Source organism: Melopsittacus undulatus, chromosome 3 (assembly GCF_012275295.1).
Source record: "Melopsittacus undulatus isolate bMelUnd1 chromosome 3, bMelUnd1.mat.Z, whole genome shotgun sequence".
Taxonomy (NCBI): domain Eukaryota; kingdom Metazoa; phylum Chordata; class Aves; order Psittaciformes; family Psittaculidae; genus Melopsittacus; species Melopsittacus undulatus.
The window spans coordinates 108,970,229-108,993,440 of record NC_047529.1 but is presented as its reverse complement, the minus strand read 5'-3'; the positions used below and the strand labels follow the sequence as shown (position 1 = coordinate 108,993,440).

General features: G+C 40.7%; 2 protein-coding genes across 2 annotated transcripts; one reads left to right on the top strand and one right to left on the bottom strand.

The window, feature by feature from the left end:
- Positions 1-11,641: 11,641 nt before the first annotated feature.
- On the top strand, positions 11,642-17,694 carry SPDYA (speedy/RINGO cell cycle regulator family member A). The gene is made up of 6 exons (XM_005151850.3): positions 11,642-11,876; positions 12,784-12,842; positions 13,100-13,185; positions 14,565-14,736; positions 15,860-16,163; positions 17,594-17,694. The coding sequence occupies exons 1-6, from the start codon at positions 11,648-11,650 to the stop codon at positions 17,680-17,682; spliced, it is 939 nt and encodes a 312-aa protein (XP_005151907.2). The 5' UTR covers positions 11,642-11,647; the 3' UTR covers positions 17,683-17,694.
- A 172-nt stretch (positions 17,695-17,866) lies between these two features.
- Positions 17,867-23,200, bottom strand: TRMT61B (tRNA methyltransferase 61B). Its single transcript, XM_013129718.3, has 7 exons — positions 22,689-23,200; positions 22,480-22,582; positions 20,742-20,932; positions 19,483-19,574; positions 18,851-19,086; positions 18,163-18,243; positions 17,867-17,980 (listed from the first exon to the last, which is right to left on the bottom strand). The coding sequence occupies exons 1-7, from the start codon at positions 23,184-23,186 to the stop codon at positions 17,937-17,939; spliced, it is 1,245 nt and encodes a 414-aa protein (XP_012985172.2). The 5' UTR covers positions 23,187-23,200; the 3' UTR covers positions 17,867-17,936.
- Between the last annotated feature and the right edge of the window lie 12 nt (positions 23,201-23,212).

Sequence of the window (23,212 nt, the reverse complement as noted above, 5' to 3'; positions counted from 1 at the left end):
GGCAGCTGGGCACACTGGTCCATCACCGGCCCTGCCCCCCGCACCTGGGCGAAACTGGATGGGGCAGGGCGGGTATCTCACCTGGGCCGCCCCGAATAGAGCCTCTAACGCAGGGCTGGGGAGAAGGGAGGGGTGTGTTGAGGTGCGGCTGGTCATGATGGAGGGGCTGTGAAACCTCTCCGCCCGCGCCGTGAGGGCTGGGGCCTGGGGGTGTCTGTCAGGGGCCGAGGGAGAAACTGTTAGTCACCAGGGAAGCTCCCGGGTGTGTTTGCTCTGCGGGGAGGGGACAGGACAGGAGAGGCAACACCGCACGATGACACACTGACCGGGGAAACAAAGCCTCCCCTGCTCCCCGCTCGGTGACCGCCACCGCAGGCAGGATTCCCGGGGGGTGGCTGCCCCGAGGTTATCTGCCCTGGCCTTGTGGCCTCCGGGCCCGGCCTCTCCTTTCCCTCAGGAGACAGACGGGGGTTGTTTTCCCTCCCCTCTGCGGGCGAGCTGCCACGGATCGCTCCTGCAGTCTGCTCCCGGCAAGCTGAGAGCCGGTAATGAACATTCACACCTTGTAGTTAAGGTTGTTCGCATCTAGAGGTGCCCTTTGAACTGCTCTAGGAGGACTTGGTGACTAAAACAAATCATCATAATCCCTCAGTTAACTTGAGAAAATCCTGCCTGCACAGAACACATCATTTTGTAAGGATTTTCTCTTTTCTAAAACACAAATTGGATCGCTCTACCTGGGGACTGCTCCCAATAGAGCTGCTCCTGGTGCTGCAGTACCTGCACTTCCCTGTGCTTTGTCTCGGAGTAGCACAGCTTTGTGGGAAGCTACAGAATGGTGGGTAGTGCCAGAGCCCTGCAAGGTTGCCGAGGAGGAAATGTAGGAGGTCTGCTACAGATTTTAAAATGGCTTTCCAAAGTGTAAAAGGAGTGGCGAGACAGAGGACAAAAGATAGGTATGGTACACTGGAAATATTTCTGAAGGGTTTTGAGTTTATTACTTCAGTTGAAAAATAGGCATCGATCTTTCTGAAAGATACCATAGCAACCTAGAAAAAAACAAATTAATAGAGAAAAACAGATTCACATCCCTCTCAGTCTGTTCGGGCATTTCATAGAATCATAGAATAGTTAGGGTTGGAAAGAACCTTAAGATCATCTTAGTTCCAACACCCCTGCCATGGCAGGGACACCTCACACTAAACCATATCACCCAAGGCTCTGGCCAACCTGGCCTTGAACACCACCAGGGATGGAGCATTCACAACCTCCCTGGGCAACCCATTCCAGTGCCTCACCACCCTTACAGTAAAGAACTTCCTCCTTATATCAAATCTAAACTTCCCCTGTTTAAGTTTTAACCCACCACCCCTTGCCCTATCACTACAGTCCCTAGTGAATAGTCCCTCTCCAGCATCCTTGTAGGCTCCCTTAAGGTACTGGAGGAGGAATACTATGAGGAATTGCCAGCTTTTCCAAAAACTTGGAACTTCCTCTTACCACTGTTCACGTTTGCCATACAATAAAAACATGTTTATGCTTTTGAACATGCAAACCTCAGTTAATGAAACTGTTTGAAACCTGAAATGTATGTGCAGATCATCTCTCTTTGTGGTTTTGTCTCTGTGTGCAGCTGTTTGTGTTGTATCTTGGGGTTTGTATTTACTGTTGTCTACAGTGTCTTGCTGAAACTAGGTAGGTGCTGTCTTGGGTGGGTCTGAGTTAAATGACTGTGCTTTGGGTCTGCTCCTGGTATGGCCTGAATCTGAGTTTTGCAACGTTTATCCTGATTCTCTTGTAGTTTTGTTTGGCTTCTCGATGCTCTTCCAATACGCTTGTTCAAGACTAAAATAAGAGCATGATCTTAGCAACTGAAAACTTGAGAAGACTTTGAGGTCTCCAATATGGACTTTTCTCATTGCTGCTGTCAAACGAGGGTGTTCTTCAGGAGGATGAGCAGGATCAATAGGCTCAGGAATGCCTGCCGCATTGTAAATCTCATTTTCTATGTAAATACAAAGTTTTGTTCAAGTTAAGTGCTACCCTGTTGTTATCACCAAGCTGAACTATGTGATTCTTGCTAGTAACGAATGGTGGATATTATTATAGGCTTTTTTGTTTAATATGTAAATGGAGAAGAGAACAGGCTGGGTTCATGCTAATCCTCCTTGTTCTCTTGGCTCTTGATCTGTGTAGGTAAGCCTCTGTGCCTAGTTTTAAAAATCCAAGCCTTAGTTTTGAAACCTCTCAATGGCTACTGCTTCAACCACGTCCAAGTACCAGGCAGATCTTTGTTGTCAGTATACAAACAAACAGCCATAAACTTTAGTGTCTAAGGGTTGAATGGTCCTAGGGTATTTATGTTGACCAAAGCAGTCTGTTACAGTGTGTTTTGGCTTTTTAGTGTGAGGCATTATGTTTTCCCTAAGCTGTTAGGTATCACCTATAGAAAGCAATACCATAACAGTGGTGCAAAGATAGGTGCATCACGTAGTTGTTTGTAGTACAGCATTTAGTTTGGCTCCAATTTGCAGGAGCTCATAAAGAACTTGTTTTCTATAATGTCTCCAGGTTTCCAAATCTGAAGACATTATTGTTGAAATGTCGCTCAGTACTTTAGAAGCAGAGAGAGTTGCTTTATACAGTGTCATTCTCCAGCAAAACAATAGCTAGGAAGGACAATTTATAGTAGTGTTAACTTTGCCCATTTTCCAGGTTATTTTGAGGGAAATTTCTCTGTAGAATCAAAGCCAGTGGAGCAGGCACATGGTTAAAAAGACAAAAAGGCCCAAGTACAATGTAGCTTCATTAAACTACTTTTCATTAAAGCTACATTAAAACACATACCTTGGTGTCTAGGGGGTTGGAGCACTGTGTCTTTTTGTACCTTTTTTGGTAATACATAAGTCTTTGTGCTGGAATATGTGACCTTATTCAATGGCTATTTTAAATAGTCTTTCCTCAGCGTACAGCTTGGAAGATAAGGCCTTGCTTACTGGTTTTAAGCAGGATAATTTTATCAAGTGTTGGAGATACAAATAGCTAAATGCTGATTAGGCAGTGCAGTGTGGGCTAGTTGTGGTTGACACTTACTGAAGTATAATTATAGCTTAGCCAAATTATAATTTACATGCTAGGAGCACATTACTGGATCTGTCACATAGCCAGAAAATGAAACAAAAAGTTTTTATCACTAAGTCCTGAAGAGTATGTGAACTTACATTAGGAAAACTCCTGTGATCTATATTAAGACTTTGCTTTGTAATTCTATCTGATGCAGATCTGTTGGGAGAATAAAGTTCAGTTCACTCAAATACTCCTGAGCTGATGCCAGTGGGAGATTTTCTGCTGACTTCAGTGAACTGTAAATCAGATTCAAGGAGATAAATCCAGCTCTTCTTGAAGTCAGTAAGAATTAGAGCAATATTGGGATCTGGCCTAGGCCTTTACGGGGTCATTTCCAGGTCTTCTCTAGAAATTGGGTAAAAGTGGGCCCTGTGATACTCCCCAGCACAGGAAACAGACAAAATCTGCTTTCAGGGAAAGTTGCAAGGATGTATGAGTCACTCCTGCGGTATCAGGAAACGATGCAAGGTGGGGCTGTGACATACACTGTGGTCAGCAGATCAGGGAGATGAATGGAGAGAGAACGATCAGTACCACTGGAGTATTTGGCAATCTAGCTCTAACTGAGATTCTCCAGAGCCTTCAAACCTGATTGGTTTGGGTGTACCCTTCTAAAGATAACCAAAGTCTCATCCCTAAATAATAGGACATGTGTTACCAAACTGCAAAACATAGTCTTGTATTTATTTAACTAAGGAATTTTGAAAATTCATCATGAATTTTAACTGGTTACAGCTGACAAAATTAGAAGCGATCAGAAATAGACTTAACACTCAAAAGTGCCAACAGGTTTTTTTGATGGTAGGATGGTAGACATTGCTATATACATTATCTATATTCTAGACTCACTCAGGAACCGTTTATTAGGACAGCTTTAGAATGTTTGTGTTCAACTTGGTGAAGCCTATGAAGAAGACAATACTGAGAAATTATATCATCTTGACCATAATGTGCTTCTGAAGAGTGCATGCCTTCACAAATCAATGTATGCTGCTGCTGCTCAAAGATGTATAATGAAACTGGTGCTTCTGCATATTTTGTTTTTCCTGCAGGTTTGAAAACAACCATATCACGGGTAAGTATTGTCATCCTGATTTGAATAATGAGCACATTTGGAGTTATGGACAGTTTAAATGTTTCAGTTATATGAAGCTGTTCAAACATAGCGCCAGTAAGAAAGTAAATGAGCAGTCATGTCTTTCTGCTAGACTGAGTGTCTAACCACTTCTGAACACTCAAAAACTAATTTACATGTTTTATTTTTAGCCTGTTTGTAGATCATGTATATTTTTTAATCCCTTTGAATAACAATACAGTTTAAAGCATAACTCTGTATTTTGCTGAAATAGTTCTGAGGCAGTGATGACACTCGTAAAGCTGTCCTCAGCTTCAGAAGCCCACAGCTTGGCTCTCTATCAGGCTTGAGACTGAAAGTAAGAGTACCTCCTAAGAGGTAGAGGGCTGTTGGTTCAGCGGTTCATAAAACTAGACAGGGTGTAGCCACAGGAGAGAAGTGCTCGCGCAACTTGATGTATGTTCTATTTGTGTCTTTGAAGATTATAGAAACCAACCTGTGATATGTTGTGGCATCCTCACCTCTCTGCAGGGCTTAGTCTTAGCTCCCATGGGTGGGGTCAGCAGCAGGCTCATCCTCCTTATTTACCTGAAGATACATCTCCATGGCTCTTACACTGACAGCATTTGTTAGAAAATCTGTCAGCATTCAAAGCTGCCTAAAATGAACAGCATTGGATGTAAAAAACTGAATAACTCTTAATCCAGACTACTTTGTAGGAGAGAAGCAAACCTATTAATTCCATAAAGTGCTCAATCCTTCAGAGCCCGTGCTGGTTTAGTAGGGTTTGGAAAGGGCTCAGAGGAAAACAAATTGTAGCAAGAGAAGCTCCCTTTACACTAGAATTGATTCAGTTCTAGCATACAAGATACTTTTTTGTCCTTTTAGCCATTCTCTGGGAAAGAAGATACAGATGGAACTTTGTCAAAACACTTGTTAAAAACTGTTTGAGAGAGTCCTAAATACTTGTTTTATCACATGACATCTCTGTGCTGTTGGCAGAGCCAAAGCAGATGGTTACACAGACAGAAAGTTGTCATGTCTCTCAGTATGGTGTTAGAAGCAGGACATTTCTCACAACCTGAAAATGTCTGCCATTAAATTTGCTTGTGTCAGACTTGTCTATATGTACAGGTCTCTACAAGGCTACCTAGACTGTGGATTTACAGTGTGTTGGGTAACCTGCAGTAGCATAGCTGTACTCAGCAGTAAGCAGAAGACACTTACTCCTCAAGGAAAACAGGGCCAGAGCATGCACACAGGTGGTTTCCAGGGAGCTGCCAACATGCTGTAAATCCCCACCCACTGTTGCCTCATGCTAACTCGTGTGTAATGTCATACCCTAAGCAAAGGTGAATAAATACACCCATGAGCAGAGCAGAAAAATCTCATCCCACAAATGCCATTTAGCACAACACGACGGGCAGCAGAGAGCGGTGTTTGTAGCTCACAGAATGGTTTTTTTTCCTCAAGGAAATCTATTGTTTTTGTGTTGTGCCTACTTTCCAGTTCATCAGTTTCCCTTATTTTTTCAGTAGCTGTTACCAAAGTTCAACTGTTTCTCTTTGCACTTTAATTTACAGCCCTTATACTAGTCATTTTATTGCTCCAACCTCTGAGTGAGAGAACTTTTACAACTTGTGATTACTAAATTCAGAGAAACAAGAAAGCTTTTTGACCTGCTGTGGAATAATCATAGCTCACATTGTTTCTTGGGAGAGGCATTCAATGTTTAACAAACTGTGGCAACTTAAATTTAACCATGTGGAACCTGGACCATTGGATGGGAGTGGAAAAAAAAGTAGTTCCAGACTCTTTCCAGCTCACATTTTAACGTGCCTGGTTTTAGTCTGCAAAGGGCTGTCCCTGAAGTTCTGTCTTCCCACTGCTGAACTTGATGCTGTTCCCTTCTTTGCAGTATGAGAGGACTGGAGCCAAACTATTTGCATATGGATATAATTTTCCCTTACATCAGAAATTATAGTTACATTACCTTTGATTAATCCTTTCATGGGGTGAGTCTTCCAAATGCTGTGCCATGAAAATAAGGCTGTTGACAGTAGAGAAATTGTCCTGTCTTAATTACTAGTGTTGTTTCATATTATAGGGGCTGTGGTCATGGACAAAGACTCAATTGTATTCAACAGTGTAAAAGCAGAGAATAAATAGATACCCTGTGTTTGAAGGAGTCTGTGATTTGAATTATGTGACCAGTAAACTCTGGATTTGGAAAATGAGGTGGGAAAGTTTTGATAGAATTTACACACTTTGCCCAGTTGTAAGCCAGCTAGCTGAGAGTTTGAAGGCTCCCACCTATTCTTTATCCAGTGAAACAGAATTAGTAAGAAATGGTGAACTTGCCTTCAGGAGAAGAATTAGGACATTTTTTTTGAAAGCACCAAAGTTCTTCTGGTTTTTATGTCCCTAGATAAAACTCAGACCTAGTTCCTGGATAGTAAGTTGCTTAGATCTGTTGGGGTTTTGTGTGCCAATGTGTACCTGTATATTACAGCAGAAAAAAAGAGGATTAAAACACAAGCTGAAAAGTCTGTGTTTTTCAGTGCAGGTGGGGACAATCCAGTCGCTTTGCGCATGTGCCACACACTGGCAGCACCCTGGGCTCAGCCGACACATGCCTGCTCCCAGCTCCTGCATCTCAGGAAGCCTGGTGCTCTTGGCAGCTGGAGCAAGTGGCTCCAAGGTCATGTTGGTACACAGGAGTCCTGTTTATTAGTGCTCTTTGCAGAATACAGCATGAAGAAACAGCACAGGTGCAACTGGGTGACGAATAATCATGGTTATTAAATACTTGCCAGCACAGAAGACAATAGAATATAGTGGATGACATCAAAAGGTTGAAAAACATCCAACAACCTCACATTTAAAGGAGTACTGTATATTTGCTTTCCCTTTTAACACAAAATATGCCCTCAGAGTTTGAGTTACTGATGTTGAGAGATACATCATTCATCACTTGCCATTTTGTGACATGATGGCGAAGGCCTAATGTATTCTATCTTATCTATTTATTTTGACGTAATTGGAACTCTTCAGATAAGGTTACTTCATTTCATTTACAACCAGCACAGAAGTTCCAATACTTAAAGTATTCCTCTGTCTGCCTGGAATTAAAGTTCATAGAGGATATCTCAGTCTATTTACAATAGAAACGAACAGCAAGTTCAAACTTACATCCCCAGAACTTGATGTAGATATGGTGCTGCAGAGTATCTTACTGTTCTGTGATACATAGAAGCAGCATGTTCAAACATGCAGTGTTTGCTGGCAGCCTTCACATTCTTCTACTATTTGCTGTATTGGTCTGTTGAGCACTTCTTGTTCACTACACAATTTCCAAATGATTTTCTTTTCTTCTTTTTCCTGAGTTTCTCAGGACCTGAGAATAACTATGGCTTCCTGGACTTCAGTATTAGAAAACCCTTATGTATGTTTAGAATTCAAATAAACAAAGCTGAAAACAGTTTTCCTGCTCATTCATCTGTCAGTGACATACACTGCAGTGGCATTGGACCATCTGTAGTTATAATCAGACTGTAACATTTGTCAGTACAAGGATTTAGCTGTAAGGCACCTTCCCAGTATCCTTAACTTGCCATCTCAAGTAGCAAACAGGTAAGCCACACTCAGCCTGTTATGCTTAGTCCAGACATCATGATACCACAGTTCATCTGAACTCATCTAAATCCTTACTCTCTTCCCACATAAAAACCCCAGGTTTCTGGTGATAGATGTGGGTTCAGGTGGTTTATATTCCCTTTTAATTTACTGAAACTTGTGTGACTTGCTACACCCTCTATTCTGAAACAGCTAACCACATAATCCAAAGCCTGCTTTTTATCCAGATGCTTCAGTTTCGTTATGGTCTTTGGGAATGGAGCTCTCAGCCTATGTGCATTTCATCTAGAACATATTGGATTGAGAGGCCAGGTTCTCCCCAGCAATGTCAGGAGTCATCCCTACAGCAAAGAGAGGTTTTTTCATTTCACACTCCACAATAAATGGGAAAAATCTATAATTGAAAAAATACATGGTTTATTATGAACAATGATCTGTATTTAGAAGAATCAGTGGTTCTTCATCATGACTCTGAAGAAATACCAGATGTCATTCCTATGGTACTTTATCTTTCTTAGAGAAATAAAAAATAAAGTTTACTGGAAAGGATATCAGAGCCAAAAGCATTTATTTTCCTACCTCACAAATATTAAAAGATTAAAAAGAAACTATGTATATATAATTTACTAAAATACTAGCCCTGTGCTTTTCTTCAGTGATGTTTCCTAACCTTTCTGTAAGCAACTCAATCACTGAAAAACTTTAAGTCCTTTTTCATTTAAAGGAAGCAAACTGCTCTGCAGCTGCCTTTTTGGACCAGGCACTGGATAGCTGTTTAACTATATATACACAATTCATGTGATTGAGTTCTACTACATTAATGGATTCCCTCTTTCCCACTCCTCCCCCCAAAAAAAAAGATTTTATAAGACTCCCAGGTCTTTCAAACCCAGCTCTTATTCATTATATATTATATAAAAATCAGTTCTAACTGTGATAACAGTTTTGGAAGTGTTCAAGGCAAGGCTGGACAGGGCTTGGAGCAACCTGGTCTAGTGAAAGGTGTCCTTGCCCATGGCAGGGTCTTAGAATGGGATGAGTTTTAAAGTCCCTTCCAATCCAAACCATTCCATAACACACAAAGATGAAGAGTAGCTAAACTGATCTAATGTCCACCTATAGGAAGAATTAGGAATTTAGTACAACATGAAATCCAGTGTATTGAACTAGACAAATGCTGCATTGTCTTAGTTTAAATTGCTGGCGGTGAAACAGTGCCCCCTGATGTCCTGCAAGGTATTTGTAAACCAGAAGATTTAGTTATTAATGTAGTTATTAATAAGCCAAGTTGAGAACCAGTTAAGTCCACTATATTATGCAGAGGATTTAGTCAGATAAAGTCCTGCTTCCTTATTGTCACTGTGTTCAGGCATCAACCTTTCCCACATCGATGTTTTTCCATGATGCTTCCAAGTTGAATCCTTGAGTTATCCCCATCTCAACAATCCTGCCTCAGACTGCAGAGCTCTGCAGGAAAGAAAGGTGAAGTTTTGGACTTCTCACAGCTTTTTCCTCACATCTTTGGGCTGAGCCAAGGTTAGGCAGCTGGTCTGTGTCAGAGCAGAGCCTTGGATGACAGGGGACGGTACAGTAGGGGTTAGAAAGTCACAGTACCTGTTGAGTAACTCAATTGTAACAGATACTTGAGAGTGAACAAAAAAAACCAACCCAAACTTTTAATATTTTGTTGCAGATCCACAAGCTCAAAAAAGGGGGAGAACTACAGGGAAAAAAACCCTACATTGTAAGCCACTTCTTATGGATAAGCCAAGGAATACAAATATTAAGGTGTTGAGGATAAGAAGGCACAATTATGATTGCACTTTTATGTTTTGCAGTAGGGCAAAAAATATGACAGAAGCTTGTTTCCTAGTCTGGACGGCTTAGAAAGTTATGTGAAGGGTTCTGCAACTTATCCTTTCTTTGTTTTCCACAATTGTTGAATGAATGTTTGTTAATTGAGGTGTGCTTTGGGTCCCTCATATGAAAAGTACCATGTACACATACAGTACAGTTTAATGCAGGGTAAGTCAACCTCAGTATTCAACATGTATATGAGGAGAGAACCTCTAAAAAACAGACTTTTGCCCAACTGAAGTATTTGGTATTTACTCCACCCTGCTGCTCTGTTTCCCAATTTCAGGCTGTTCTACACAGAGATGTTGTTAGTTTGTACATTTACCATTTGAGGTGTTTTTCCTCTTTCTAGATAACACAATCGGAAACTTGGTGTGACCTTTCCCTGAATATGCTCACTAACTCAGAGCACCTGCAAGAAGATATCTAGCAAGTTATTGATAAAAGATGAGGCATGACAAGGCCTCTCTTCTCTTTACTATGACCAATGTGACAAGTAGTTACACTTTTAACTCGTCTGCACAGGAGGAAACAATGAAATTGTGTGTATTTCTTGCCATCTTCCTAGAATAAATCGTTAGCTCTTACAACAGAAGAGTCAGATTCCACAGTGGCTCTTACTAGCAGAGGGGGTTTTTAATTCTTGTGACTACATTTCAGTAGGCTGCCTCAGCCTGTGTAACGTATGTGGAAGAGTAACATTAGGGTATATTGCACCTGTTATTTTTAATGATCTTAAACGTTAGGTGTGCCTTCTCCCTCCTGTCCTGTGTCTCCTGGGGGGATGCTTACCCTCTGGGGAGATGCTTTAAGGAAGCTTTTACAAGGCTGTCGGGCAGGTGAAAGATTAAGCCCGAGTCCAGTTTGAAACAGCATCACCGAAGAGGTTGGAAGGGACCCGAACAGCCCCTCGGCCCGGCCGGATAAACCGGTTTCAAGACTCATTCACCTCGTCCCGTGAGTGGCTCGGACAGCACCATGGGACCTCAATAGCCCCGCAGCCGAGGCGCCGCTCCTCAGCGGCCTCTCCTACTGACACGGCCACCCGCCCACCGACTGCTACTCCCTCCTGTGATTGGCTGGCGGGCCCCGCGCGGGCTCCGCCATCCGATTGGCTGAGGCTGTTGCGTTGCGCTCTCCGGTTGGTTGAGAGAGACGCCATTTCGAGCTGCGCGGCGGGGAGGCTGTGGCGTGAGGGAGGTGGTGCTGAGGGGAGGGAACGGGGTGGGCCAGGCCGGGGCTGTGCCGGAACCTCCACTTCGCCTGCTGGGAACTGAAGTATCGTGATCATAGCCATACGTGAGGGGCTTCTCGGGGGGTTGTATGAAACTGACTTATAGCCGGATAGCTGGGCAGGCTGCTGTAACCTGGCCTCAGGCAGCCCTGTGCTCTGTGGAGGGACCCCCTGAAGAAGTAAACGCATGTACTCCTGTCTAAACATCCCTTTCTTCACACTCCGTTTGTAATCTTGATTTTTAGTTACAAATACGTAAGGTTTGTTTCCTTGGTTATGCCTTTGGTATGTCCTACTCGTGGGTTAATAAAAAAATATGGTTCTGCCGCATTTATTTTATTAATGTTCTTTAAAATAATGCACAACCACAAACTGGATGGGAGGAACAGACCCAAGTAAGCTGTGAGGGGCTATGGTGATCTGTTTTATCTCCCATTTTTCAAAAATTTGAATGGAAAAACATGGAAGGCTCGTTCCTTCCACTGGGGGGGGGGGGGGGGGGGGGGGGAAATAGTTTTACCAAATGAGAACCAAATTAAATCGAGATAGCTGGCTTAGGGCACCAGACTTGGATGCTTAGTACTGAATATGGTTAATTTTTGTATCACCTGACATACCAACCTTACCAAAACATTTCATTTGAACAAAAGAAATAATAAGAACTACTGCTCAGACTATATTTGTAGTTCTTTTTTTAACAGGAACCTTTACTTGCCAAAATGAAGCAGGATCTGGTGTGTCGGACACCTCCCACTGTCACTGTTCGCGTTAAATCAAGTGCATCCAGATCACATCAGCAAAAAGCCCTTATCAGACTGAAGTGGTCTTCTCTTAAAGACCATGAAGAAAAACGTGAAAAAAAGGCTTCTACTCATAAAGATAAATGTCCAAAGGGACCATGTCTGGTTATTCAGCGCCAGGAAATGACAGCTTTCTTTAAACTATTTGGTAGGCTACTAATGATAGATATTAATGTATTGACTTAACGGTGGGAAACTATTAAGCAAGTTTTTTTTTCTAAACTTGGTGATTTGGGGAGTTTTGACATAAATACTAATGACCATGTTTTTGTCTAAATGTATTTTGTTGGTGTATTTAGTATATAAATATTTAAGGGTAAGTTAAAAATACACAAAGGGCTAGCAAGGGATGAAAAAGTATCTTTTTAAATGACAAGGAAACCGAGGTGGTAGGATACATCCTTTTATGATCACTTCCCTTTCCTATTTTTTCTGATATTTCAGCAAATACATGTGAAACAATGTATATCTCATTTTATAAAAGGCTTAAAAAAGGCTCGTCTCCCACTCTTACAAACATGTTATTGTGGGAATAAGCATTTAGGGGGAGAATTGGAATGGAAAGAAAATCCAAGGAGTATTCTCTGCATCTCTTTTGAATTTGTGTCTCTTTCATATACAGTTTTGTATTTATTTAATTTAGCAAAGAGTTTAGTAACAGTGGAAGAGTACACTTGGGTTTTATTTGAACTTTGAATACAGAAGTCAATCAGAGTGAGTTTATGGAAATCTTGTTATAGTACATGTTCACAGACAGCGATGCACTGATAACAGATAGTCAAGTATTGCCTTATAAAGGCTTTCAGGTCATCAGGGTGCAGAGATCTCAGCAGTCTGTAGGTAGTTAGAGACAATGGTATGCTATTAGATGGAAACACTTAATGCAGGAAGAGTTTTTTCATTCCTAATCTTTCTCCCCTCAGTTTCTCTGCTCTCTACTGGTGGCTCTAGCTTCTTTCTCTTTGTGTTTAAAACCGGGAATGTCTTATTTACAAAGACTTTATAGCAAAAAGAATTCTGGTGTTTTGAAATGCTACAGCTTTCTTTTGTTGTAGATGATGACCTAATCCAAGACTTCCTTTGGATGGACTGTTGCTGTAAAATTGCAGACAAAGTAAGTGTATTTCCTTATTACTTAATACAACATATACTGAGTGAAAAAATCTGCCCTTAATCACTTGTTACTGTAATGCAAATACAGACCATCACTTTTTTCTAAGGTATTCATTTAGAAGCTTCAAGAAACTCAATATATGCATTATTCATTGTTAAAAAATTATGGAACTCTCTTGCAAGATAAATGTGTAAAACATTTTAGGAAATTATATACTCAAATAATATAGTGATACTTCATTTTACATTTCCAAACAGTATCTCTTGGCCATGACTTTCGTTTATTTCAAGAGAGCTAACTTCACAATAAATGAGCACACCAGAACCAATTTCTTTGTCGCTCTGTAAGTACTTTGAAATTCCTTGGGTTTATCAGCATAAGCCTGGCATGATTTTATCCCTTTATTTATGCCACTGATAATTATGATATATGACAAAACTTCTTGCATGAGTGTGTAGTTGCTTGGGTTTTTTATGAAATATAGAAACATAATCTACATAACTATATCTAAACAATGCAAATTAAACATTCTTCTGACACCACCTGTCTGGAATAGGCTTGAGCAGCAGCAAGGGGATGTTTGTGTTGGTGTAGTGATACACTGTGTGGCATCCTGCCTACCAAACTAAGCCTGTAAACTTAGAACAAGAAGCACATACAGGACAATACATGGCAACATCTATGTGGCTCACACTGCCTGTTACAAGACCCTATTTTGTATCTTTGGCAGCTTTTAAATCATTTGTACTCAAATGTTTCATCGTGATATGCACCTCAGGAGTAACTTTTTATTATTCTGTCAACACGATTTAAGTCAACTGTAAAAATGTTGCTAAAGAATATCTGAGACCTTCTGTGACCAGTTCTAAAACTTCTATACTTTGAAACAGAGGTGCTTTACCAAGCCAATATAATCTCTCAATACTTGGCTGTACCTATAGAGCGATTCAGGATTTTCTTTCAGAAGAGCAAGAGGATTAGAAAGGGACAAAGGGTTGGGGAGCGGGAGGGGGAAAGACTAGGGGGAATACTGGAGTTAAAAGCAAGTGAGAAAATAGGGAAGGAGAATAAAAATTGTAATTTTTCAGGTATGATTAACAGAAGTTTAGTATCAGGTGGATCCAGAGGAAGTAACTGTTTTCCCCTTGTCTGAGAAGATGACCCAGAAACAGTAGTAGCAAAGAGTGAAGGATGGGAGAAATATAGACATTAAAAGACTTCTGTAAGGTTTTAATTCATACAATGGAGACCTGTATTTAGTTGTTTACTGCTAATTTAATGTGAGCAACATCATTTTTCAAGAATTGCTAAAGATCCATAAAGTAGAAAATGTAAAGTTTAACATTTTGTAAGATAGTTTTAAACATTATTTAGATAATCAGTCAGACACTGTTCAATTTTAGCACAAGGATACCTTGCCAGTCTGGAGAAAGCTGTCAGTATATGTTAGTTCTTGCATTATCTACTCATTTAGGAGCCTCTAGGGTAACGCATTTTTTTCTAAGAGTTTAAGTTTTTATTTACCCAAAGGATGCATATGGAACTTTCTGTAGAACAGAAACGAACACTACTCCAGAGGACTGTATTTTGTTAGCGGTTACTCTCACAATACTGCGAAAAAGAATTACTTTACTATTATGTCTTTTGATATTAGCAAGCATACTAATACAGTGATTTAAGATTGAATAATATTTACAACCACAAACATATATATGTTTGAAGGTATCTGGCAAATACAGTTGAAGAAGATGATGAAGAATCAAAGTATGACATTTTCCCATGGGCTATGGGAAAATCCTGGAGAAAGCTCTTCCCTGATTTCTTAAAGTTAAGAGATGAACTGTGGAGTAGAATTGACTACAGGGCTATTGTAAGCAGACGCTGCTGTGAAGAGGTAGGGAGGGTTTTAATCTTGTAGGTGATGAAAGTACAATAGTTAATACCAGCTAACAATCTTGCTCTGTCCATATAATTTCTTCTTTACAGTGTGTAGACAGGCCACGGGAAAGAAAAGATGCAGCTAACATGTAATGGCCCATTTATCCTCTATGATTTATTTTTCTTCTGCATTTAAAATATATTATTTAAAACTATGCTTTTAAGGTAAACTAGAATATTTTACACTGCAAAAAAGTGCTAAAAGTGAAGCTTTTATTGACAAGAATCTTTCTGCTTTATGCCTAATTTTTATTTTAAATTTACCATTGGTTGTTTCCCTTCATTCACTTCAGAAATACTTCCGTGTGTGTGTATGTGCTTTACAAATTACAACTTTCTTCATAAGTAAAACCTTCCAATAAAAATCCCAGCACTTCAGATGAAATTTTAATGATTCAAAATGAATAGTGTAACTTCAACTGGCTTTTTAATTGCATTTAAAAAAAAGAGAAACAGAAGAATGCATTTTTAATGTTCTCTACTATAAATGCAGTATTACAAACCATGTTTTCCAAACCTCTTAAGAAGGGAAAAAAGACATTCCTCACTTCTTCAGGTGGAATGTATTTGTCTGGAAAAGCCCTGTCATGTTCTAAGAACATAATGTTTACTATAGCTAGTAGAAAAGAAAATCTCACGTCCTCTAGAATCCCATCTCTGAGGACAAAATGAGATGCTGATGGGAAAAATGCAAAGAACAAGGCAAGTGCAGAATGCTTTTCCCAGCACACCCTCCAAGCTGCCAGCCATCATTAGTTCAGTCATGCCGTGAACTGGAAGATGCTTCTACTTGATATTCAGTAGTTAGTAAAAGACGTTATCTTCTGTCCAACATAAGACACATAAGCTTGTATTTGGGATGATTCACATGAATATACAAGGCTGTCAACTGTTGTGTTTCCAGATCTGATGCACAACTGGTTTATTTGCTTGTGCCTAAAGTAGCAAACTCGCTAGTGAGACAGAAGCAGATAGACTACAGATGATCCCAATTTCAGCTACGTAGCATTTATTCTCTGCCATATTGGATCCCTTGTTTCCCTGTTGCTGTGGTTTCTGATCTAATGGTTGTTTGGTAGGTGATGGCTATTGCTCCAACACATTACTTGTGGCAGCGAGAGCGTTCCATATACCACAGCGGAGCTGTGAGAAATTGCAATGATGCTGAAGCACAGCTGCCCCGAGGACCAAGTGCTACTCCTACAGACTGCCTGCTTTGTGGTAGGAAAGGAAGATTTGTGCGACTAGGATTATCATCATCATCTTCCTCCTCACCCACTGCCACTTTGGAGATGATGGAATTACATTCATCACAGAATTTGAAAGACATCATTGCAACTGAAAAAATGCTCACTGACTCTCCTCCTTTGAATTACACCCAAGGTATAGTTTAAAAATTGCAAATAATTTTCTATTAGTTTAAGGCAACTGAGGCCATATTTGCCCTTCAGACTGTAGGGACTACTGTGTCCTTTGTATGGCAAGGCATGATATCTCCGCGTGAGCAGGCACCCCTCTTACAAATGCCGGTACCTTGGCAGAACTGTGCCTTTACTGACATAGTTTCCATTTTCACTTCTTGCTTCTTGATTTCCTGAAGTGTCACTTGCTTTGTATTATGAGTCTCTTCAAATTGTGTTTATCTGCTACGGTAGATTTTGGGTTTTGTTCAGTCTATTTAGGCACTATTACTATTCCTGCATTAGAAATTAAATTGAGAATCCTATTTTAAACACATAGGATTGGCTAGAAGCACCAATGAAAATAATGGAGTGTGTCACATGAATTAAAAGGCTGTTGTTGAGAGCACTGTTTTTAGAAAAGGCAGGTTGCTCAGTTGCTGTCTTCAGTTTTGACACATTAAATCACAACTCACATTTTCCTCTATGTGTATCTCAGTGTTAACAGAATTTATACAATATTCCCTTTAGACTGGGGTATGAGTATAAAGCAGTACGAGAATTTAGTCTCGAAAACTGTTTTATGCAATTGAATCTCTGCATATTTATCTACTCCAAAAAGCATCCTGAGCCTCTATATGAGAAGCTGCCATTACATACAGCAGTTATGGGGCAAATGTTCATCATTTAATTAAGAGTAGAGCACACGTGAGATGTAGACTTCCTTCATGCACTTAACCACTGCACCCTTCTTGGCATCCTTATTTAACATGGGTTTCCAGTTATTTATAGCTCTATTTTTCATTTGTATGAAAATATCTGATTAATATCCAAATTTCAACTATTATAGCTGTTACTTCTTTTGACAGCTTCAGTACTACTGTGATTCTCAAGGCATCTCTCAACTTTGAAAAATTTAGCATTTAAATCCTCCCTGAGATACAGAACAAGTCAGATGCCTACAACACATTTGATAAGGTTAAACATCACCACATGCTTAACATGCTCTATGGAGACTTATGGGAGGCCCTAAAAGACTTAAAAATCTTATTCTTACTTGAGGGGTCTTGCTTTTGATATTTGAGAACTTTAAAAAAAAAATATATATATTTTACTGTTTGGGAATGTTTTATATAAAGCAAAGTTCACAGGAAACCAGGCAGCTTTCAGCATAGATGCTGTAAGTAAACCAGAGCTCTGTGTGTTATCAGTGGGTTTTTTTCTTGAGATAAGCACAGCTTTATCAAGAGAACAAATTCAGTAAGTTTTTGTTTCTCTTACAGTTGTGGTTTAAGAAACTGACAGCCACCAGTTGGTACGCAGTGAAGTCAGAAGTGGCTTCACGTGCATTTCAAATGTCAGACCTTGATCTATTGTGTTCTTACTCAATTTTTTTCTCCTGATTTCTGGTAGACTGTCAGAGCCTATCCAGCAAAAGGAGACTAGGTAGCACCTGCAAGCAAGACAAATCTATGGAGTGGTTTACAAGCAATGAAGAATGAAATACACCTGATGAGACGGAAACAAATACTGTGTTGTGCAGGACAACCTCTGTTGCATCACAGCACTACACCTGAGGATTCTGTTAAAACTTCTCCCTTCAAATAGTGGGTGAGGTTTCAAACTATCTATACCATCCAAACTATAGCCATTGTTACTTTAAAGATATACAACTGGCAAAAAGTAGCAGTTACTTTGTAACATTTTATTTTATTCTGATACAATACTCCAAGTAGCAGCTGACATCCCAGTAGCATCAAGCATGCAGTGGTCCAAACTTTCTCAGCTTGATAAGGAATGCTAATTAAAAACCAAAACAAATTACTACTTCAGTATTTCAATACACAAAGATTATTTTATTATTATAAGTTTTATGGTTTTGTGATATAGTAATGTATCAAATGCTAGTACAAAACAGCATTTTTAAAAATAAAATACCACTAAACATTTGAGATTAGGAAAAACATTTTTAAGGGTCTCACCTGAATGAGCATCCTGCCAGGAAGACGGTCGAGCAACATAAGGCACCGAGCAGTGCGTTTCAGTGTCATCAGAAAGCAGTTCTGTGAAAGAGCGTTCTTTTGTTAAATCTTTCCAAGTTCAAAACATAAAGCAGACTAGAGCTGCAATAAGCATGCGTTATTTTCCTCTGACATACTTTTACCTTATTTTTGCTTCTGTCAAAGTGCCTTGTTGTCACCTATCAGCACATTCAGACCTCTCTGCTCTACTATGGATTTGCAAATTTATTCTAGTATGAGGCATCTTTTTTGGATGAGCCAGAAGGGCACAATTACAAAACAGAGCATACTGGCAACATTTCTTCTATGGAACCCTTAAGCATATCAGGGTTCTCTAAAGCAGGTACAGGACATCAGTTTGAAAACAGCAGAAGGGCAGTCATTGTTTATCTGCAGACTGCAATACATTTTCTATTTAATCTAGATTTGTTTACTAAGATATTTAAACATGAATAACCATTAATATACCCTTTTTCAAATCTGACAAGGTGTAGGCTGGCCAAAAGCTTGTCTGTTCTTTACAACAAACTCAGCTGACCTAAGGGAAAAAAATAAAACGACTCCCTCTTTGTACAAACTTTGCCATCATTATATCCCTGGATTATCAAATTGCATTACCAGTATCTCTCATTAGCAATAATGTTCTTACCATTGTATTCACTTTCTGTAAGATCTACTTGATCCTGAATGTCGTTTTCTTCATATTCCTTTTGAAGTGTTTCTTCAATATTTTCTTGAGTTTCCACCACTTGGTTTGATTTGAAATTCTTGATTTTAGCAGGGAGCACCAACCAGTCTCTATGAGTTACCTCAATGATCTTTTCACACAAAAAAGGGAGCCTGGAGGTCCGTATTCTGTCTAAAAGTTCAATAACCTGTGTGATGCTTTTGAAGAAATGCAAAGGATAAAGTAGTATTTTAAAAACTTGAAACATACACAGTTATTCTCAGTTCTGCTGCCTTTGTCATGTTCCCTGCCTTTGAGGTTACATGAATCTTTCAATTTTACAGTAAAGGAGCTAGTAACCTGACTACTTGATTTGGAAAGCAGTAGATGTTTTGAGGCAATCTTTAAACTCACACTGATTACAACAACATTCCCAAAGTGAAGGCTAAATGATTTGGCCAAGTGTAATTTATACAGAGTGCAAGTCCCAAAAGACAGAATTTCATTAAACGTTTTTCATTGGTGCTGGATGTATTTTTTTAAAGATGTTTGGTTTTGTGACAATATACAGTTATTTGGGCATCACTGAACAAGTGCCAGAAGTAAATACTTACTTTGCTAGATACACAGCACACACACCACCTTGTTTCAGACTTGGCTGTACAACAGGCAGAGCAGACTCAGGGTTCACCATATCCAGAACCACCTGTAAGAGGAAGACACATGTTTTCCCAGTACATAATCTATAATTTTTTCCCATTATAGTGCTTGAAAACAAAATGTTCATCTATGGAAATGAACACATTGATCGCATTATGTAATCACAAACCAGTTTTATTACTGCATCTCAAAACCTCAGAGAAATCCGAGGTCTACACAGTTACAAGACAAAGACCTTGCTACTTCCAGATGAATCTGGAAACAGCAAGTAGCATTTCCAGGTTCATTCTAGTGCAATAGTCCCATGTTAACATTAAACTTCCTATTAATTCAATTCCATGATGTTGACATTAATAAAAAATGTTTAGAAGACTGCATTTGCCAACACCTTTGGGTATTTAGTTTTCAGATGTAAAAAAAAAGTGCATCCTTATGATGAAGGGATCGCAATGCAACCTCAATGTCTAACTTGCTCTTTGTTTCAAGATTCAGAAAGCTTTTGTCTGTGGCAGTCTACACACTTTCTGCTAGAAAACTATTCAAACTGCAAACCAATGGGACAGGCAATATCTGATCTTCCCTGTTCAAGTTTTAAAAGAATGGTGTGTATGCTCTGTATTTTATTTCTTTGCTCAAAGCATTTAACACAACTGTCATGTGTTTAAAGTGTTCCTGTACGTAGATTTCCTGCTTTACATGGCAAAATGGTTAACATCTGGCTGTTTTCCCTGGCAAAATTTGGATACAGAAAGCAGGACGAGGGAGTGAGCAATGGCATTCCTTACTCTAACTTAGGCCTTTGTTACCTTGTGTGTTCTATATAGCTGATAGCAAAGTGTTTATGTATTTATATTTTCAATAAGCTTATGTATTTTTAAATGAAATGTTTGAAATATACACCTTAGATACAAAACTATCTGTTTCTCAAAAATACAAGAAAGTTTGTCTTTGCCTACAAGGCAGCAGTGATTAATTGTGGTATTTCTCTACAACAGCCACATCGGTCTTGAGTTTGGGAGCCTCTAACTGAAACCTTGAAAATACTTGTAATCTGACCAAAACAAAAAAAAATAGAATGTTTCTGTCACTGATGAAGATCTGTTTTTTCTCACATTCAACCAGCTACAGGAATCCCACTGTGAGTGTGAGCTGCTCGAGGTTTGAATTTATGCAGAGAAGATAAACATAAAATGGAAGGATTTTTTTGACTTACTGCGTCAAGTGTTAACAATTTCATATCCATAGCTGCTGTTGAAATGTCTTTAAGAATGAAATTCACGTTATCTGGCCACTCTTCTGTATGTCCTATTTTCCATGCAGCACACCAGTGCCTGTAATTCTTCTTAGCTAAACTATGATGGTCGTCTCTGATTTCATAACTTATAACACGTCCTTTGGGCCCAACTGAAAACAAACAAAGACACCAGGCTTACTGCTTTTCCCTCCTGAAATAAAGAAGTACAAAAAGTAGCGTAGTAAATATCAGAAGTACACCTTTCAATTTTAACTTCACTTTAGGGAACAATCACATATGAAACAATCAGTTACAATTTATTTTTTCTTTACATTTAAAACAAACACATGCAAATAAAGTGCTAGATTAGTTCTTTTTCAGACTGAAATCCATCAACCCCCAGGCGAAATAAAGCACAGCTATAATACTACAAACTGTTCCCTAGATGTCCTCCCAAGCAACTCCTGCAGAAGAAGATGACTCGAGCATCTATGACCCTCCCTGTCAATCTACAATTCTCCTGCTGGAGCTACCAGAGATACCAGCTGAGGAAGCTGCAACATTGGTCACTATGGAGAGCGACGCTTCTGGTGTTAGTAAGGTTTCTGATAACCATCATTTTCACACATCTGTTGTTTTCCTTGCACAGTTCTTTCTTCTCCTGTTCTTCTTAGCGTTGGGGAAAGGCTGAGCAACCCCACCAGACCTGCTTACTGATTTCAGCTCCACAGACAAGTTTTCAAGTGTACTCTTTAATTTACACAGGCTTGTGTTATTTTCCTGTTATTTTTCCTAACTGTAATAAAATAATTTATTACTGGATTTAAGCATAAATTTCCTACCCAGAAATCTATGGTATGAGTCCAGTACACAGTGTTCATAAAGCAAGTGTTACTGGGATATCCAGGCACAGAGAACAGGGTGTGTCTTGCCGTATCCTTTGATTCTTGTATTACTCTTGAGTTCTAAAAACTACCACACTATTAGCTTCTCTTTCTCCTTCCTACCTTGCAATGGGAGAAAGCAGCTGTCAGCTATCAGGAGCTCAGGGGGTGAGGCTCTGTGGCTTTGTTGGACATTTTAGACGGGAGTCACCAGGTCCTCACCCACATGATCTGACTCTTTAATCCATTCAGAAATATGTGATCTGACACTCTCCCCGCCACCCCCCAGAGTCCTGCATCCAACCCTGAGGCCCCTCACAAAAGAGGTACATGGAGCTGATATAGCAAGTCCAGATGAGGCCACAGAGATGCTCTGAGGGCTGGAGCAGCTCTGCTATGGAGACAGGCTAAGAGAGCTGGGCTTGTTCAGCCTGGAGAAGGCTCCTTAAGGGGAGACCTTAAAACAGCTTCCAGTGCCTAAAGGGGCTACAAGAAATCTGCAGAGGTACTTTTGATAACGGCTTGTAGTGACAGGACAAGGGGAATGGTTTTAACCCGACACAGGGGAGATTGAGATTAGGTATCGGGAAGAAATTCTTCCCTGTGAGGGTGCTGAGCCCTGGCACAGGGTGCCCAGAGAAGCTGTGGCTGCCCCATCCCTGACAGTGTTCAAGGCCAGGTTGGATGGGGGTTGGAGCAATGTGTTCCAGTGGAAGGTGTCCCTGCCTGTGGCAGAGGTTAGAACTGGATAAGCTTTAAGGTGCCCTCCAATCCAAATCAGCCTGGGATCTACAACTGTGCTGCTTCCATGTATTACATAAGCACCTTCTTACCTGCTTTTGACAGAAACAAGGTCATAGCACCAGACCCGCTGCCAGCTTCCAAAACAGTGTCTCCTAGGTGGATATCCGTCATCGTTAATATAGCACTTATATCCTGCAGGTGAGAAAACACCTGGCACATTACCAGTCTTGGAAACTAAGAGTGAGGTTCAGCCAGTGACTGCTCCCGGTCACCAGCCATCTCAGTGAGCAGCCAGTACCTTAGGATAGGCGATAGTGGGTCCCCGCGGCATCAGCAGGACATACTCCTCCAGCGAAGGCCGCCTCACTTGCAGCCGCATCCCGGCCGAAGTACGCAGCATCTGCCCTGGCATCTGGCCGATGATATCTCGGTGGGGCAGGAGACCACCGTTGCTAGTCAACACCGAGCCCGCCACCAGCCGGCACATCAGCTTCAGCGTCCTGTTGTACTTCCTCTTCATTTCCGCCAGCACCAGCTCCCCGGCGCGGAAAGCACCGGGCTGACTTGCTGCCACCGCAGGAGAAGCGGCCGCCTTCTCCTCACTAAGAGCCTGAGGCGCCGCCGCGCACTGCCCCACCTCTGCCGCCTTCTCCGGCGGCAGCATCCTCCTCACCCTCTCCAGCGGCGATAACGACTTCCCCCATGCCCTCCTCGGAGGCTTCCCCCCGGAGCCCACCCCTTCACCGGTGGAGAAGGCGAAGGAGGCGGCTCTCCCCAGCCCGCTGCAAGCCCTCATGAGGAGAGAGCCGGTACAGAAGACGC

Excerpts from the sequence above, each read along its gene's own strand:
- TRMT61B (XM_013129718.3), bottom strand. The coding sequence starts at position 23,186 with ATGAGGGCTTGCAGCGGGCTGGGGAGAGCCGCCTCCTTCGCCTTCTCC. Across the intron at positions 20,933-22,479 it reads CTTGTTTCTGTCAAAAGCAG|TTGGGCCCAAAGGACGTGTT; the intron begins GTAAGAAGGTGC and ends GTTTGTTTTCAG. Across the intron at positions 19,575-20,741 it reads AATTGTTAACACTTGACGCA|GTGGTTCTGGATATGGTGAA; the intron begins GTAAGTCAAAAA and ends TTCCTCTTACAG.
- SPDYA (XM_005151850.3), top strand. The coding sequence starts at position 11,648 with ATGAAGCAGGATCTGGTGTGTCGGACACCTCCCACTGTCACTGTTCGC. Across the intron at positions 13,186-14,564 it reads ACCAATTTCTTTGTCGCTCT|GTATCTGGCAAATACAGTTG; the intron begins GTAAGTACTTTG and ends ATATGTTTGAAG. Across the intron at positions 14,737-15,859 it reads GCAGACGCTGCTGTGAAGAG|GTGATGGCTATTGCTCCAAC; the intron begins GTAGGGAGGGTT and ends GTTGTTTGGTAG.